This window comes from Nicotiana tabacum, chromosome 6 (genome assembly GCF_000715075.1).
Source record: "Nicotiana tabacum cultivar K326 chromosome 6, ASM71507v2, whole genome shotgun sequence".
Taxonomy (NCBI): domain Eukaryota; kingdom Viridiplantae; phylum Streptophyta; class Magnoliopsida; order Solanales; family Solanaceae; genus Nicotiana; species Nicotiana tabacum.
Genome location: NC_134085.1, coordinates 196,947,013 through 196,966,186, shown reverse-complemented (window position 1 = coordinate 196,966,186; position 19,174 = coordinate 196,947,013). Strand labels below are relative to the sequence as shown.

At 36.2% G+C, this 19,174-nt stretch overlaps 2 protein-coding genes across 2 annotated transcripts; both read left to right on the top strand.

The window, feature by feature from the left end:
* The first annotated feature begins 2,134 nt into the window (after positions 1-2,134).
* Positions 2,135-7,289, top strand: LOC107778071 (protein ALTERED PHOSPHATE STARVATION RESPONSE 1). Its single transcript, XM_016598252.2, has 4 exons — positions 2,135-3,377; positions 3,620-3,795; positions 5,317-5,540; positions 6,104-7,289. The coding sequence occupies exons 1-4, from the start codon at positions 2,357-2,359 to the stop codon at positions 6,894-6,896; spliced, it is 2,214 nt and encodes a 737-aa protein (XP_016453738.2). The 5' UTR covers positions 2,135-2,356; the 3' UTR covers positions 6,897-7,289.
* Positions 7,290-8,974: 1,685 nt separating this feature from the next.
* LOC107778072 (uncharacterized) lies at positions 8,975-12,320 on the top strand. Its single transcript, XM_016598253.2, has 3 exons — positions 8,975-9,782; positions 11,779-11,850; positions 12,114-12,320. The coding sequence occupies exons 1-3, from the start codon at positions 9,195-9,197 to the stop codon at positions 12,114-12,116; spliced, it is 663 nt and encodes a 220-aa protein (XP_016453739.1). The 5' UTR covers positions 8,975-9,194; the 3' UTR covers positions 12,117-12,320.
* Positions 12,321-19,174: the final 6,854 nt, after the last annotated feature.

Here is a 19,174-nt window from a genome sequence, read left to right as displayed (position 1 = left end):
TAAACTAGCATACATTCTGTTTAAGATGAACTGTTAGATAGCATGGCTCAACAGTAATGACAGTAGGACATAGACAACATGTTTTGATTTAGTATACATTCAGTTCAGTATAACACTTGTTTGGTTTAGTTATGACTGTATAACATAGAGTCATGGTAAGCACTTGTATGTATTTTGCCTAGACCACTGAATTGACAAAACTGTGGTACTGGGTCCGGGATAAATGTATCCCAAACAAACTCTCATACAGTCACATTAAGAGTCTGGCTATGAGTGCCAGTTCTCCTGTCAGTTTATTTGTTCCAATGCAGGTTCGATACTAGGTTTCGGTATAGATTCTTTGTTTCGAAATGATGTGATGATTGTTGAGAAAAACTAATAATCATCTTTGAGTTCAATTAGTAGTAATTTCCCTAATAAACAGCCGATTTCGTTTTATCAATTTCAAATAGGTTAGAGTGTTAAAAATAGAACTTGGAGGTCGTTAAACATAACTCAATATATGTTGTTAGTTTGTTTGCAATCTCACTTAGCGAATTAATAAGCATATTCACTCGATGAAGACAAAGCATGAGGTAACCCTCACCTCATGAACAATCAATCAGGTAATCAAACAAGTTTAAGTTCGGCAAACATAATAAGGATTCAGTCCGTATTTGTCCAAACAAGCAAAGTTCGGCATCATCCTTCTCTTTAAAGATAAATGTAGTAGAAATGTAGTCATTGTAGGGTACCCTTCTAAAATAATGAGATGAGCCTCGCCGAATAAAAATGCAAATTGCGGGGCCCTCAATAATTGATCATAATAAATACTTAGAATTTGGGATGGACTGTTTAGTGAATTCCACTGCCCTCCCCAAAGACAATAACGCGTTAGATTCTTTAGGCGCGGCTTAATTAAATTACATTCTTAAATTCGGGTGCGCATTTATGTGACCCAGATTCAAATCTCAACGGAGTCGAAACGTGTTAACAACTACGGGTGCATTGATTGTGACGTGGTTCGAGATGCATTTTCACGACGTTGCAATTCTATAAAAATAAATGATAATAATAAAAGCGGTTTAAACTTAATAAAAGCACATAAGTCACAACATGTATTTAAATCAGATATTTAGCCATTATAACAATTTAAGCGACCGTGTTAGAACCACGGGATTCGAGGGTGCCTAACACCTTCCCTCGGGTCAACAGAATTCCTTACTTAGAATTTCTGGTTCGCAGACTTCATTTGGAAAAGTCGAAAATTTCCTCGATTTGGGATTCAAGATAAACCGGTGACTTGGGACACCAAAAACCAAACCTTTCCCAAGTGGCGACTCTAAATTAAATAAATAACCCCATTTCGAATATTGTCACTTAAATTGGAAAAAACTCCACCCGCGCATTTAACCCCTTCGGGGCAGGGCGCGCAAAAAGGAGGTGTGACAATAATATGGCTGATTTTTTCACCAAATATCTACCGGCATCAACCTTCAAGAAACTAGTGTACAAGATTGGGATACGAAGGCTCAACGATGTGAACTAATGATCTCATCAGGCGTTGTACTCTTTTTCCCTTACAAGGTTTTGTCCCATTGGGTTTTCCTTGCAAGGTTTTTAACGAGGCAACCAAAAGGCGTATTTCTAAATATGTGTACTTTTTTCCTTCATTAGGATTTTTTTTCCCATAGGGTTTTTTCCTAATAAGGTTTTAACGAGGCACATTATTTATGGACATCCAAGGGGGAGTGTTATGATAAAAATCAAAATATGGTGGATGTCTACTCTCCCTCCATGATCTTTCTCTCAAATGGTTAATGACATATTCAATGACATATTTTCTTCACTTTTCATGCCTATATAAAGACTTTGTAATAGATAGGAAAATATACACAATTTGAAGAAGAAAATCTCTTTCTTCTCTCTATCTCCATTTCTTGTTCATATTTTACTAAATTGCTTTTATTTCCTTGTTCCAGATTGTTACTTTGAGTTATATTTCATAACAGTTTATTTATTACTCCTACCTTATTTCTTTTGGGTTACGTTAGGGAGAGAGGGGATCACTGATACGTGAACGTGGACGTCGTTGTTGAGGACTAAGTAGACGGTGCCGTTAAACCTGAATTTCCTTTTTTTCTTTTGTAGTTTTCCTTATTCCCCTTTTTTCTTTACAAACAAAAAGCAAAAGAGTATTCTCTCTCTCTCAGTCTGTACAGAATTTCCAAGTCCTGTTCATCTCTTCTCAATTCTACTCAAAGCTGATCCGATCTCAATTGTCGCTATGTATTTCTCAGTAAAATCTCCTCTTCTGTAAATTTATGCACATATACAGAGTTTTAGTTTTGCTTGTGAATTAGCAAGGATAGAAACAATGGGGTGTACACAATCGAAGATCGAGAATGAAGAAACTGTGACCCGATGCAAAGAGCGAAAGTTTTTCATGAAAGAAGCTGTATCTTCCCGTAACGCTTTCGCCGCCGCCCACTCCGCTTACACTATGTCTCTCAAAAACACTGGTGCTGCCCTTAGCGATTACGCTCACGGCGAAGTTCAATTCCCTTCTACTGCCGCCGCCACCTCTTCCCCCTTACCCGGTGGTACTCCTCCCCTCTCTTCCACCCCCTTAGACATGCCTCCTCCTCCTCCCCTCCCTCCGTTTTCCAATCCTTCTTTCCCACCTTCCCCTCTTCAGCGTGCTGCCACTATGCCCGAAATATCCATCCCCGAACCCCAACCGAAACGATCCGATATGATTATAGAAGAGGAAAACGAGGATGATATGGAAACTGAAAGCACGCATAGTTTAAGGCATCGTAGCAGTAAAAGTAGCGGCGGCGGCGGTGGTGGTGGAGGAACTGGGGGATTGCAAACGCCTCCTTCTCCACCACGGACACCGCCACAGAATAATCGAGCGCCTCCTCCTCCACCGCCGCCGGATAGCAAGGGGATGGCGTCCATGTCATGGGATTTTTTCTTCCCTTCAATGGACAACGTCCCCGGCCCTACACTAGCTGAGGTGGACGAGAGTAGGATTGAAAGAGATGATCTCGAGCGGAAGATGTATGACGAAAGGGCTAAGAGAGCTGAAAACGCTAATGAAACTGAAAGAGTGAGGAAGAACGAGATGCCAGAGGAGGCTGAGGTGGTAGAAACGGCAACGGAGACTCCATCAGAGCCACCTCCTCCGCCTCAAGTTGCCGCTAAAGTTGTGAAAAGAGTGAAAAATGTTGTTCCAGGAGAGAATAAAAAGAAAGGAGGTCAATTTAACCTTCTGCAGATATTCTCCGAGCTGGATGATTGTTTCCTTAAGGCATCCGAGAGTGCTCACGAAGTATCTAAGATGCTTGAGGCAAATCGATTGCATTATCACTCAAATTTTGCCGATAATAGAGGTATATAATGTGTTTTCTAGGTTTTGCCTTTTAGTCGATGGTGCAATGGTTGTTAATACACAGTTGACGTTGGCCGATCATGCTCAATAACAGTGTTATATGATGGCTACTCATAAAACTGCCATCTTTTTAAATATATTCCAGGATGTGTTACTCTTTAAATAAACTTTCATTCCTGGAGTTTGAATTGTCTATTAAATGTTAATGCCAATGTTTAAATCTCTGTATTTTTTCCTTTTTAGGACACATTGATCATTCTGCAAGGGTCATGCGTGTCATAACATGGAATAGGTCCTTCAGAGGCTTGCCAAATGCTGATGATGGATTGGATGACTTTGATTCAGAGGAACATGAAACTCATGCAACAGTGTTAGACAAGATGCTCGCATGGGAGAAAAAGCTGTATGATGAAGTGAAGGTGTGTTTATCTAACATTTTATTCTTCTTTTTGGTTCGAGTCTAATTGTCATGAATGAATTCTGTGTAGTTCTCTTATCTTTCTGTTGCATTATATTATCTGTTAGGTGCATTCTCTTTCTTCCATGCTTTTCCCTTCGCCTATTTGGTCTCCTCATAATCAAATCTTGTTGAGTGATCACTTTTAATTTTATATTCTATTTAGCCTAGTATACCTGCTTTTACTGAATGTTCTTTTCCATATAGTTGGAAGGGTAGTCCTTCCACCTCCATTGCGGTAATTTATTTGTTCTTCTTTTGCTATTACCGATTTTCCTTTAGATTTCCATCTATCTACTTCTTTTATTCTTGTTTTATTCTTTTCCTTTATGCTTTTTCTTTCTCTCCTTTTTTATATTCTTTTGGGGTTGGGTTGTGGGAGGGGGTGCAATGTCTGAAACATAGGATCCTGGGTTTTTTCTCCCAGTGCCAGATGGCTTCATCTATGAATTTAGGAGCATTTTTCTGAATGTTTCATGTTTTGTGAAGCATGAACACAAATATAGGACATGACTGACGATGTGATGATATTATATATGCTGTTAAACTAATCTTACTTAAATGTACATACTGGTTAGCATCTAGTATGGAGTAAATTAATCAAGATAAGAAGCAACGTTTTGAAATTGCAAAAATTAATTTATAAGTCTAGACAATTATAAAGCTCCACAAAATGATAATTTAATGATAGGGCTTCTGACTCTTACATGAACATAGGTCAACATTTCAAGGGATCTAAAACTTTTTATAATGTGTCGCATCAATATTGGGGCATACGAGGTACATCATGTTGTTGATAAGTGGCAAATGAAGCATCCGTGTAGCATGGAGTTCTTGCTAAACTTAGGCATCCTACTAGAAAAACCGAAGAAGCAGCTCCACTTAAATGTGTTGTTAGCTGTATATTGAGGTTGAACAATGTCAGGTCAGCATGATGTTTTGGCTTCTGATAATGATACCTGATGTAAAGCACTTAGATTAGAGTTACTTCCAAGAGCTGCTGCCCTTGAGTGTCAAAGACGATGTTGTAATGCATAATTCTCCTTTAACTTTGACTTCTCAGTATTTATAGATACTTGAGAGTTCCAGAACCTGAATCATCTTTGGTTTCTGACAAGTAGCCTAGTAGAAGCCCCTTTGTTTTAGGATAATGTCCTCTGGTGCTTTGTGTTTCCTTATGTGAGCAACTTGGTCATCAAGGATGTATTGCTTTGTGTGTCATGATGCCATTTCTGATTTGAAACATTACTTTTGGAATACTAAAGGTACTTTTAAGTCTTAAGTGATGTAGTATGCGAGTTTCACCGCCTGTACCCTTGATTATATGTAGTAATTGTTTTTCAAAAGTTAGTAAATCCAGGTGTACTCGTGGCATTTTAAATTATATTGTGAAGTTGTCAAAGGAATTATATAATGTATTTTGGGTTTTGAACTATCCTATCTGATATGCCCTTTCTCATGGATTTTTGATGATCCTTCACAGGCAGGAGAACAAATGAAACTTGAATATCAGAGAAAGGTTGCTTCATTGAATAAGCTCAAGAAACGTGGTACAAATACCGAGGCCTTGGAGAGAGTGAAAGCTACAGTAAGTCACCTACACACAAGATACATTGTCGACATGCAGTCTATGGATTCTACTGTTTCAGAGATAAATCGGTTACGCGATGAGCAACTTTATCCAAAATTGGTTGCTCTGGTTGATGGGTAAGTCTTTTAGACTGCATAGGCCAAGCCATATTGCAATCTGGTGTTCTAAGATGGAACTCACACACTGCCTTTGACAGCTGTTTTAAGAGCAGATTTTTCTTCCATTAAACTCTTTTTTCCTTTTTGTTTAAAATTTAAAAACTGTATCTTTCATCTGAGTTGATTTTATCTTTTGGAAAACCAAGGGCCTGACTGGCTAGTTTCTTTGAGACAAGGTCTATATCACCTGAAATATGTGAGTGAATGATTGTTTGGTGTCAGTTATGTATCTCGTCTGAAGTCCTTCAATTGTGGAAGAAATGTTTGTTTGAATTATTTCTTCCATTCCTTTCCTATGTCCCCAAACATTTATAATTTGTGTCAAAAAGAATGAAACATTAAAAAGTCCAAGTTGTTGCAGCTATTATTTGGTGAAGAAGGTAACTTGAATAATACCAAGAACAACTAGGCAGCCAATCTATTTGAACATTTATTCTTTTTTCCACCTTGGCCACTCAAATTTGCTGACTCAGAGATATTAATCCATAGGACTTTTCCTGAACTTTTGTTATCAATTGCAGGATGGCTATAATGTGGGAGACCATGAGAGGATATCATGTAAGTCAGTCTAAGATTGTGCAAGCGCTAAGGTCTTTGGATATATCCCAATCCCCTAAAGAAACAACCGAGCACCATCATGAACGAACTTTGCAGTTGTATGTTGTTGTCCAAGAGTGGCATTCACAGTTTGACAAACTGGTTACCCACCAAAAACATTACATCAAAGCTCTAAACAATTGGTTAAAGTTAAATCTCATTCCTATAGACACAAATCTGAAGGAAAAGGTTTCGTCGCCACAAAGACCCCAAACCCCGCCAATTCTGTCACTTATACATGCTTGGCATGATTATCTTGACAAGCTTCCTGATGAGTTGGCTAGAACTGCTATTTATAACTTTTCAGCTGTTATAAATACTATCTTTGAATACCAAAAGGAGGAGATGAAGCTGAAGGACAGGTGTGAGGATACTCGGAGAGAGCTTAACAAGAAGACTAGGCAATATGAGGATTGGTATCACAAGTATATGCAGCGTAGAACGCCCCCGGATGAAATGGATCCAGATCAAGCTCATGAGGATAGTCTTGTGGTTGATCGGCAGCTACAGTTGGAGGCACTGAGGAAGAAGCTGGAAGACGAGGAGGAAGCATACCAGAGGCAGTGTCTTCAGGTGAGAGATAAATCTTTGACAAGCCTGAGAAGCCGCTTGCCTGAGCTTTTCGAAGCAATGTCAGATTTTTCCCTTGCCTGTGCGGATATGTACAGGGACTTGAGATCTATCGCAAAGCATCGTAATAGAAATGGCAACTCATGATCGGTGAATATATACAGCTTGTAGTGTAAACAGTGTACTGTATGCATTTTCCTTTGTAACAGCTTTGAGAGGTGTGATTTATTTATTACTTGTACTGTTGCTCGTATATGGATCAAAGAAGATTTGAGTTTCTGGCGGAATTTGTCAAGAAGCCAGCAAGTTCAGAATTATGTGCTCTCCGTAGAGGTTGCTGTGCCAATTCAAGTTGCCTACGAACGTCAAAGAGCAACGGCGACTTCGGCAACGGTTTCTCGTATATAAATGACGTTTGCCTAAACTATTCTTGTTATAAATTTTCTTAAGGATGTTTGTGTCATAGAAATTGGAAGTCCAAATAATGCTTGAGAATTTGGAACAGTTGATTTATAATTGCAACGGTCCAATTCTAATTAAGGGAACTTCTCTTCATGCTCCACAATTGGTGTAGATGCGGGCGGGTCTTATTGATGGTTCATTGGTGTTGAATGGTGGTTTAAGTGCTCCAAATGAATACAAATGAGCGGGGTGTTGTTCTGAGTTACAAAAATGAAACAAGAAAATGTAAAAGCTCAAAAATCAAACTGAATAAAGAACCGGTTCTCGACAGCAAATTCACTGCATTTTTTCGGAACCAATTTTCATGTTATGTTATAATATATGTTCTCTATAACAGCACTTCGCTATAACATCCAAAAATATTCGGAACAAACGAGGCTATTATATAGAGGTTTGACTGTATTATCAACGCGTAGAATCCAAACTCATCTAGGAACAAAAGCGGATCTAGGATTTTAAGACCATGGGTGCACCACCGGCTTTAACATAAGTTCGGTGCTCCTAAATAGTGTCAATTTTTTTGGTCAATAATGTCAACTGATATGAGAACATTTAGTATTTTATGCCTTATTATCAGTTTTAAATATTATTCAGAGAGATAGCGTATACAGTTCTTAAACCATTCAATTCTCACCCTCAAAATTCAAAACAAAGAGGAAAAATAAAATGCTAATAACAATTTAAGATAGTAAAATTTGAAAGTTGTACAAATGTGCAATAAGAAGCACAAAAAATCTTAACTAATTCTTTATATGTGAATTACTTACAAAAATAAACTATATGTTTGTAATAAAAATTATAGACGAAAGTTCAATAATTAAGTTGAAACAAGTCATTGCGTAATTTAATATTTAGTTAATAATTGGCAAACTATAACTAAAATATTCATTAAGAAACTATGCTAACAATTCAAAATTCTTTGAGGTATATGCAATTATAAACTAAAAATAAAAAAGGTAAAGAGAAAATTACTTAGATAGCAATTGGGATTGAGGTTGGCACAAATTGAGATTAGTGAGAATAATAAATATTACTAGGAAAAAACTGAAAGAGAAAAATAAGGGAGTAGTGAATGAGTCGGAAAGATAAAATGCAGGACCAAAATGTCCTTGGGGAAAGGAAACAAGTACCCAACCAGTGCACCACTTAGCTTTACAGAGCATGGGTTCCCAAAGAAAATATTAGACTATTTCTATGAAATGGGTTCAAGTGAACCCCAAAATATAGAGTAGATCCGCCCCTACTAGGAATGTGGTTGCATGAATGTAATTATTCATCCTTAACTGGAACTACCTCCTATCCATTTTAATTGATTTATTTACTGTTTTTACACATATTAAGGAATTTATCTTTTAATATTAATTAATAATGAAACTGACTATACTAACCTTTATCATCTCTTTAATATGTTCATTGAAATATAATAGATATTCCATTGTTTCTATTTTTCTTATGATTTCTGTGGTGATACTAATATTGTCTTTTTGTTCTCTTGAGTCGAGGGTATTTTGAAAACAGTCTCTCTATTCCTTAGGGGTAGGGGTAAGGTCTGCGTATACATTACCCTTCCTCAGACTCCACTAGTGAGACTTTACTAAGTTGTTGTTGTAATAGACATTCTAGGACTTTTTACTTTAAGGGTGACTTCAAAAAAGAAAATAATTGTTTCTTGATATATGAAAAAAATCAAATAAAAGGCCAAAAAAGTAATTGAAATGGACTGGGAGAGTACATACATAAGAAACCCAAAAAAGTTTTTAGGCAAATGCAGTTGTTGCAGCAAAACCTCGGCATCAATCATCATTAAACCACGCCAAAAGAACATGAGTAAAATAGAAGAGTCTTAATCCGACAGAAACACTGGATTTGTGAGGGTGACGGACGCAGGCCGCCTCTCACTTTCCTCCTCCGTCTTCTTCAATTCTTCTCCTTATTTTATCTCCGGTCCCAATTCGGCTTCATTGCTAAAACCTTCACGCTATAATGACTTCCTCTAAATTTTCCGATCCATCCCCTACCCCGTACGACCCCCTCCCCACCTATCCCCAACCCCCTCAACAACCCCAATACATCATCGTCCTACCTCATTACTACCGTAGCCCTCGCCAATTGCTCCGCGTCGCTTGCCGTCGGTACATTTACTCCGCCGCGGTGCTCATCCTCCTCGCCGCCGCAGTCTTCTTTCTCTGGCCCTCTGATCCCGATGTCTCCATTGCCCGCCTCCGTCTCCGCCACCTCAAAATCCACACGTTCCCCAAAATCGCCCTCGACGTTACCCTAGACGTCACTGTTAGGATTCGTAATAAAGACTTCTATTCAGTCAATTTTCGCTCCGTAGCGGTTGCTATAGGGTACAGGGGTAAGCAGCTGGGATACGTCACCTCCGACTATGGTAAAATTAGGGCCAGGGCGTCTTCTTACATCAATGCTACGCTGGAGCTCAACGATATTAGCATTTTCTCTGACATTATTCCATTGATTGAGGACTTGGCGAGAGGTTCTATTACTTTTGATACTGTAACTCAGATTGGTGGTGAGCTTGGTTTATTCCTCTTTGATATTCCCATAAAGGTATGCTACTCTAGCTCTCTGATGCTATTGCATTACTTAATTACTTACTAACATTCTATAAGTTTATTAGCTGTTGTATTAACATCCTTGCTAAATGATAGTAGTATGATTGAAAACGAAAAATACAAATATTTCACCAGAAAGAATCTAGAAACAACTTTAGAGAGGAGAAATTGTCATATTTGCTCTTAAAAGGATTGAGAGTTTATTATGTGTAGATATGCCTGAACTGTACTAAATAGTTTTCTTTGAGGAACTATATTAAAGCAAAGTTTTGCTTGTAATTGCTCTTTTGATTTCAGCGGTCTAGGATCTTTGAGATATTTCATGATAATAGTAAATCTTTCCATCTGAAGGGAGCCTTGGCGAAACTGATAAAGTTGTTGCCATGTGACCAAGAGGTCACGGGTTCAAACCGTGGAAACAGCCTCTTGTAGAAATGCAGGGTAAGGCTGCCTACAATAGACCCTTGTGGTCCGGCCCTTATCCGAACCCCGCGCATAGCGGGAGCTTAGTGCACCGGGCTGCCTTTTTTTTAATAAATCTTCCCTTCTCAATCTGCTCAACGATTATTATGTCTTCTACAAGATCCCTTTTTCCTGTTGAATACTCAAAATTTGCATCTTTCTGCTGATATTATTTAGACTAATATATCAAAAGGCCATGTAGAGCTGGCAATTTCTTCTAGCTTATATATTCTTTAACACGAAAATTTAGTTGTACAAAGAGTACTACTCCCTTTGTCGCAAAATGCTTCTCTTTTTTTTTTGGTTATTCCATAATGCTGTCTAGTTTTGTTAAACGAGAAGTTTCTGCATGTTTTAAATACCGAAAAAAAGTTTTAAGAGCCTCACTTTTATTGTTCTTGATATGATGTATCTTTTTTTCTACTTTCTTACAACAGAAAAATCATGCTACCCCCTTCCCATTTCTCAACAGACACCAAAAAATTTGTATCTTTGTCTCTTATCCTAATAATCATGCATATTAGAACTGGACAACCAAACCACATTTGAAAAAGTAATTGGTTGACATTACAGGATTGGACTGCTGAATCATTTCCTGGTTTGATATATTTCATTTGTTTAGATTTCTCATTTGCAATGCTTACTAGTGTTATTGTTTTGAGATACTCTAGTGAGCCCACATTTCCCCATTTTCCACTTGATTTTTACTGAGAAAATAGCTTGATTCTAGCAGGAAAAAAACTAGGTACAATAGAATGGTCTTAAGATAATCGTTCTTCTATGGATCTGATTCAACAGCTTTAATGGTGACTCTGTTTCAAATTTATAATTATTCGAGGTATCTTGTCCTCTACTTGATCGTGTTGGTAATTCTTTGTCTTTCTTGGTGGCCCCGTTGCCTCAACGAGTAATTGAATTATGTAATCTTGAACAATGTACTCTATTTTGATCACCGAACATGTTAATAGACGATGTGGGAATTCTTGTCTTTGACGGGTTCCTTCTTTTCAGTATGAGGGGGAATGGAATCTCCTTCATCATTTCTTAGAAGTTAACAGCTACAACAAATCCAGTGTAATCCCACAAGTGAGGTCTGGGGGAGGATAATGTGTACGCAGACCTTATCCCTATCTTGTGAAGGTAGAGAGGCTATGTCCAATAGATTTCTTAGAATTTCTAATCTAATTTTAGCATAGGTACCTAATGGAATTCAAAAGTGATAACCTTCTCCAAATTCGTTAACACTTACGGTCATATAAGTTAAATAGAGAATTAGCATCATCTTGGTTAATCAGAAGCCCCTAAACTTGCTGACTCTAAATGTTCTCTTAAATCTCTTTTTTGGATGGGAAGGACGAAGCTTTGTCGTGGAACACAAGTTTCCAAAAAAGCGAACTCAATTCTCCTAAGCTGTAATGTTATGTGGTGGGCAATTGGACAGCCGAAAGGAAATGTCATTATGTTCGTTTAGTTCTCAACCTGCAAGTCCGAATAAGATTTATTGTGCAGCTTCCTCTATGTTCTTGCAGGGGAAAGTGTCGTGTGAAATTGTTGTGGACACACGCAGCGAAACGATTTCTCATCAGAACTGTTACCCTGAGGTATGATATTTTCTTCTGAGGCTTAATTTTTTAGTTAGTGAATTTGTTTTTTGGTATGTCGACCAAAAATAGGAGAATTGCTGTAAATGGTTAGCTATTTCCTAGAAGGTTCTGCTCAAGTACTCTTTGTCCAACTTATAAAATCAATCTCCTCTATCACTTACAAGCTCACAGTGTTACATGAAGCCAAAATGTAAAGTAATTGTTGCTCATTTACCATATACGTAGCTTGGAAGTAAACTATTGTTGTCTTTTCCTGACAGTGACTCGGTTCGTGATGGAACTGTGAATAATTATGGAAATGAAATGAGGGCAGTAACCGACTCTGCTCGAGCTCTCCTTGTAAATGTTCTTTGGTCATTCAATTCATGTGTTTCAAGGGTTTTAGATATCTGAAATATTAAGTAAGTTGCACACTGGATTCCCCATTAATGTAATTATGAAGCGCTGTCGTGTTTTGTGGGGGAAAACATTGTTACGTCTGACGTGTTTTTTCTGCAATAGTAGTATTTCCCATTATTCTAGGAAAATCATGGTACATAATATTAGCACGTGCAGACTCTCTCTCGTGTGTGCGCGCGCCTCTTTCAAAAGTTCGCCAGTTCAAAACAATGAGAAAACATTGTCCCTACCTTGAATCCCTTTTCCCAATTCCTTGAGCTTCCTCGTTCGTTGAGATGTTCATGCAAAACAGAAGGTTAGACAACGCTAAACTAAACTTCAACCCAGGAAAAGATTTTTAACTGGGCAATACAACGAGTTTACCTCCGCGAACAGACGCGTTGTGAATAAATTTATTTTATAATATAATAGCAATTCAAGCACCAAGAAAAAAGAGGTATTATCGACATGTTGTTTTAAAAGAACGGCAAGTCATTAAACATCAACACCCCCAAACCACAAAAAGTAAAAACAGACTAAAATGATCTTAGAGATGGTATGAACAAGATCATCCACGTCTTATTGATAAAGAAAAAGAAATACACTAAAAGGCTAATGCAAACTTGTACAACAGAATTGTCATAGAGCCTTAGCAACAGAAGTACCCAAGTGATTGCTAGGCTTAATTCCTAGTGGAGCAACCCATTTATAATCAGAATGATGGTGCCTACACCTGAACGAGCCTGGATGTTTTGTAGGGGAACAAACACACTGAAACTTCCTCATTCCAGCACCAGCTCCTATGCTTCCAGTTGATGCTGATGCTACTTGTTCCCTCGCAACAGGACGATATCGTCCTTCTCTTTTGTCATGGGCACCAACCCAATAAGGAACCCCCGAGTAACACATCTTCTTCTATTTCAAGAAAAAAACCTAGCTGACAATAGTAAACCAGCACTATAACGTGAAATATATAACTAAAGACTAGAGAGTATCGATCGCATGGAAGGAAAGGAGGAGAAGAAAAGTGGATCGGAGATGTACGTAGTATTATTTTAATAAAAAGAAGCTTTAGATTGATTCATATTTATCACGGATAAGGACTGGGGTTTATAGAATGGGGTTTGCTTTTTCTCTTTAGCTTTTGCAAGTGGGAAATGTAGTATTGTTTTTTTGTGTAGAAAAGGCTGTGGGAATCAAAGTGGCTTTTTTCTGTTAACAAGACTTATCTGCATGGGTACACTTGGCTTGGTTTGGGTTGTCTCTGACTGAAAGTTTTGGTGACGCGGCTGCCGGAGATTCCAAACACTTGTTTTATACTCCTATTCGTTTGTGCTATGTTTTTAGTAAATTCCAAGATGAAATACTGAGGCAAAAATTTGTTAACAACTGCTGTTTGTTGGCCCAGATTGTACCTGAAATCTGAGTTTGGAAGTTTCTGTCAATTATACGTGAGGGGTTTGTAGAAAAAGGTTAAAGGTTCCAGAAGCATTATCGACAAGTGCGCATTCATGATTTAAATTCGATAGGTTTAACTTTTAAATTTTTTAGCATTGAACTCATTATATTTTTAAAGTTATGGGTTCATATCTATTATTTGTTATCATTTAATAAATTTTTGCATATAAATTTGTGTTACACTTCGAAAATACTGGTTCATACGAGAAAGGGCTGGATCCGCCCTTGTCGACAACTTTCTTGAAGGTGGACAATCTCTTACTAGAACTCAACAATAAGTGAAAATTTAAAATTTGAAATTGAAGATTTGTAGATTCATTTTGATTGGGTTTCCATAATTGTTACTTGTTAGTGCAATCTTTTCTTATTGTTGTTTTATCTTAGCTTTTGAGCTCTCTTTTTCTTAAGTTTACTTTTAGCCACGCGAATGTTTGTTTTATTCTTTTCACTTTGTCACACTTATTACTCTTTTATCGTTTGATGTTATTAAAGAATTTATGACTCCTAATTATTTATAATTCTTACCTCCATAAATACCGTCTAATATAATTTTCTATAATCAAATAACATAAATGAAGAAGAAGGAAATACGTATTACGATACTAAAAGGAAAAATTCACAAAAAAATTAAAATAGACTGACAATTTGGGGGTTTGGGTGAATATAATTGCATTAGTAAAATGAGTAAACCACTAGTTAATAGTTAGATAGGCCTTGGAGAATGTCTACATGAACTTATGGAATTTTTGAGATGATCTCTTTGTGAATATTTCATGGATATACAATTTTTTTTTTAGATAGAGCAACATAAAGCTATTTATCTCTCATTCAATTTCATCGCGTCACGCATGAAATTCTATAATTCAACTGATTTAGATTCGCGCCAATTCAATCATAAAAGCTATTCAAGCTCATACAGTTATGCACCGCGAATTCGCATTCGATATGCAGACAGGGGCGGATCTAGTATGTCATCTACGAGTTCCCGTGAACCCAGTAGCTTTTGTCCAAACAGTGTAAATGTGTTCTAAAAAATCATTAAATATCTACAAATATTTAAATGTGAATTCAATTACTATTGAAAATTTACTCGAAGTCATTGCAGGAACCCATAAACATTAAATCTTGGATCTGTCTCTGTACGCAGAGGACAAGGAAAGAAAGAAAGAGAGTTGGAGAAAGCCCAATCTAATTTGTTTAGCCCATTCTTACATCTACTTTGATGATGTTGAAGAATTAACTCAAATAGCCGCCCACTTAATCTATTAAACTAAAAATTAGTCGATGAATGTATAATATATATATTATCCATATATAATATATATATATATAAATATAAATAATATATATATAGCGGCTAAAAAAATAAACATTGAATCTGGCCGGCTATTTATGTTACAATCCTGATCATGTTCAGTCATTGTTACGTCTACTTTGATACCTTCTGCCCTCTCAAAGGACCACGTCCGCTGGCCTATTTAATTTTGATAAATGTCTCCTCTTTTTGTAAAAATTGCACGGGGCGCCCTATTTGGTCGCTCCCGTGTAACCTATACCCATTTTTTAAAAAGCTTTAACTTGTACCTAGTTTTTAAACAATTTCAGCCCTTTTATCCTCCTCCTCCTTCGTTTTCTTCTTCTTTTTTTATGTCTAAGCTTAATACTAATTGGGTACAGAAACCAAGGGACCAATATTATCACCCTGGGGAAATATCACATTTTATGAAAGGTATAAAGAATCCAAGCGACAAGACAAAGGTAACAACAGACAAAAAAAGAAAACCATGAAACCCCAAGTTCGAAGCTTCCACAAGCCCAGAACAATAGAAAAAAAGGTGATTAATTACTGATTAATCTAGCAGGCATTGAAGATAATATTTTGTAATGAACTCAATTGAAATAAGGAAAATAAACGAAAATAATGGAAATAGACTTGTTCTTCCTTTTATGTTTTGGTTAGAGATATAAAAAGTTGTTGAGAATTGATAAAGTAAACGTGATCTTATGGATTCAACTTCAACTTATATAGTGTTGAAATTTTTACAAATGAACTAATTAACTTCGGCATCTTCTGCTTAAGTTTTTGAAAAAGTTTATCCATGACAAAAAAACTTCAGCACTAAATGCTTAAGTTCAGCAAATAGAGAACAAAATTTCAGCACCAAAATGCTTAAGTTCAGCAATTACAAACAAAAACAAGTTCATCAAATAGAGAACAAAACTTCAGCACTAGAATGCTTAAGTTCAACAAATAGAGAACAAAACTTCAGCATCAAAATGCTTAAGTTCAACACACTTGGTCTACTTCAGTCCCGGCTACTAGAATGCTAAAGTTTTGCGCGATTGTCTTTGCTACTTCAGCCCCGTATGCTGAAGTACCGCGAAAAAGTGGTTACGCTTGTAATTTTTTTTTGCAAAACAGGCACAAGTTAAAACCTGATCGAAAAAGTGAGTATAAATGCAAATGTCCCTCTTTTTGTCTCACTCTTTCTCCAGGCCCCGGCCTAAAGAGAAAGAGACCAGTCCTTGACTCCCCTGTAGATGATTTCCCGCTATTCATCCTTTCATTTTCTTTTTTCTTTTTTAGGCGTAACAGAAACTGAGAAAAGATAAGATCAAGTACAAAGAGAATATGAAGAAACAAAGATAGAAAGCAAGATCCAGTTTCTCTTTCTCTCAATAATTTAAGCACAAATATTTGCTCCAGTTAAATGGAACAACATTAATAATGTAAATTCATATTAGTAGTAAATTGCAACTTGTTTGGAATTAAAACTCAATAGTTATTGTTATTAGTTTAGCATGAAATTTGAGAAATCATATAATCAATCTAAATTTTTTGGAATTGAAACGTGGCTATTATTTTTAATTTTTTTAGTAAATAAATTTTTATTACCAAAATCGAAACTATATGTACATAAGGAAAAAAAACTGACTGTTGGACATGAAGCCCCAACATCAGGATCCGCACAAGTCTCATCTCACAACTACACCATCGCTAACTACTACAGCCACGAAAGTTAAGGATAGAAATTTAACTGATCAAGTTTTCTAGCTAATCTTGTCTGCATTGTTCCTCTACAACATATCTCTTGGATAATTTATTTCATAATATGCTCTGAATCTGACGGTTTAGGTCAATTGGTTTTTTGGCTCTCTACAAACTTACAGTTTTATGATCTTACCTCTTTTTTTTACGCATGGGAGATCTACTTTTACACGTAAGAGATTTAAAAAGATTATTTTCTTAAATTCAAAATTATAAAAGAGCATAATATACAAATAGCCCGACGATTTACTTTGGAATACCCGTTGGTTTCTTTCTTTTCAAATGTAATACACACAGTTGCAAGTGAGACGTAGCTATTATTTGTGTTATAAAAATATAAACATAAATATCAACTCTAATAGAATCCAAGGTTCATACTCTGAGTTGTCTAAATTAAAGGCCATGTGATCCCATCAAATGTTCTAGTCAAACATCTCAATTTAATTGCATAATATATGTATGATTAATGACAATAGTTTATAGACCTATTAAATCTCCACAACTGAAGAATAAAAACAATTAGAAAAAATGTCACCGTATAGCCGCTATAACAATAATAGTCCAAAAAATATATAAAATTTGTATATTATTTTAATATAATATAATATATATATATATATATATATATATATATATATATATATATATATAATTTCTGATACGTATATAATACCACAGACAACTAATCATCACTTAATCACAATCCAATTGAAAAATGTTAGCCACAACCCATAGACAACGTATTAAAATGACTAGTTTACCCCTGAAGATGTCACGTGCTATTTCTGAGCTGGAGCATACAGTTGGGGTGTAGAGATGCATCGTTTTCCTCTATATAAATAACCCACTTTGTTCCCCCACCATGCATTTAACATTTTAACCTCTTTAATTCCATTAAAATCCTCACTCACTCACAACTCAAATTCACATTCAGAAAACATATGTAATCCATTTTGTCTACTCTTATGGATATCGGAGCTTGGTGCGATTCCGACGCCGGCAACATCTGCTGGCGGCGGAGCTACTCCGGCAGAGACTATGATCCATTCGTCACCTATAAGTTTCCGGTGAGCAGATCGAGCAGAGGACCTATTTGGAGATTGCTATGGAAGAAGATCAGAAAAGACAAAAGGCGAGTTTTCGATTGCTCTAATTCAATGCGGTTTACTTACGATCCGCATTCTTATTCACAGAATTTCGATGAGCAGGGTTCTATTTTTGCTGATGATGATGAACTTTCTAGATCATTCTCTGCTCGTTTTGCTGTTCCTTCTAGGATTTTCCCCAAAAATGAATTAGTGGCTTAATTTGATGCAGGAAAAAGGAATTATGTGTGGCATTATTGCCATTCTATTGTAATAGTTCTTCTTTAATTCGGTGTTAATGAAAAAAAAATAGAAAATGTGTTGACTCTGTTTTACTTGTTTACAATGCGTTTTTAAGTTTTCCCTTCATTAACAAGCTAAGGAAGATGCTTTACAGATAAAATCTTCTTTTGAGTTTTTTTTTGTCTCGATGCTCTGCTTTTACAGGAATATTTGCATTGGATCCTCTTAATCTTGACTTTTTCTCTCAAATAATATTGAAGGTACCAACCCATAAGGTGAACGAGAATCTTCAGTCTCTTTTTCGGGAAAATTTCTCGTATGGTTATATTGAATAATATAATAATAATGTAATAAAATTATTTTTCCATGTCAAAAAACTCAATTTTATTCATAATAACAGTAAACTCATTAAATCTTGTGCACTATAATAGTAATTTTTTCTCTTTATAATGGAAATTTCTTGTGATAAAAATAGTTAGTATTGACTTTAATGTCATAGTGAATAAAGTTAAGGACCAAATGTGAAATTCTCTCTTTTTTTCTTATTATGAAGTCTAATCGGAACAATTCCAATCCACTTCCACTGGTTAGAAGAATTATTGCCTAAATTAAGTAGTCAACAAGATTAGGTGATAATGATGTTATTCATTCACGAGTCATGGCCGTTAAATTTGTATTAATTTAAGGCACTATATTTAGTATTATCTTATAGGGTAGAGCCAAATTTAATTTAATTAATAGGCTAATAGGAGAATGAATTCGGCAGCCGAAATGGTTAATTTGGAATTTAATAGTAGGTGTGAATATAGGCAGGAGCATAGCTAGAAAGAAGTTAGACAAGGGACAGGATGGGTCCGGTCAAAGAAGTGCTTGTGGCCATGTGAGGGCTTGTCAAAGTAAGAAAACTCAACCATTTGTATTTTACTACTATTAGCAAGTTAAATACAACGTGAGTTTAATTACATGCATCTTTACACAAATAGCCGATCGTATTAATTATTTATTTTTTCTTTTCATACACATAGATACATAAATAACTGACCAGATTTATTATTTATTGTTTTTAGACAGTATAAATAGATTATATATACATATATTATACATAAAT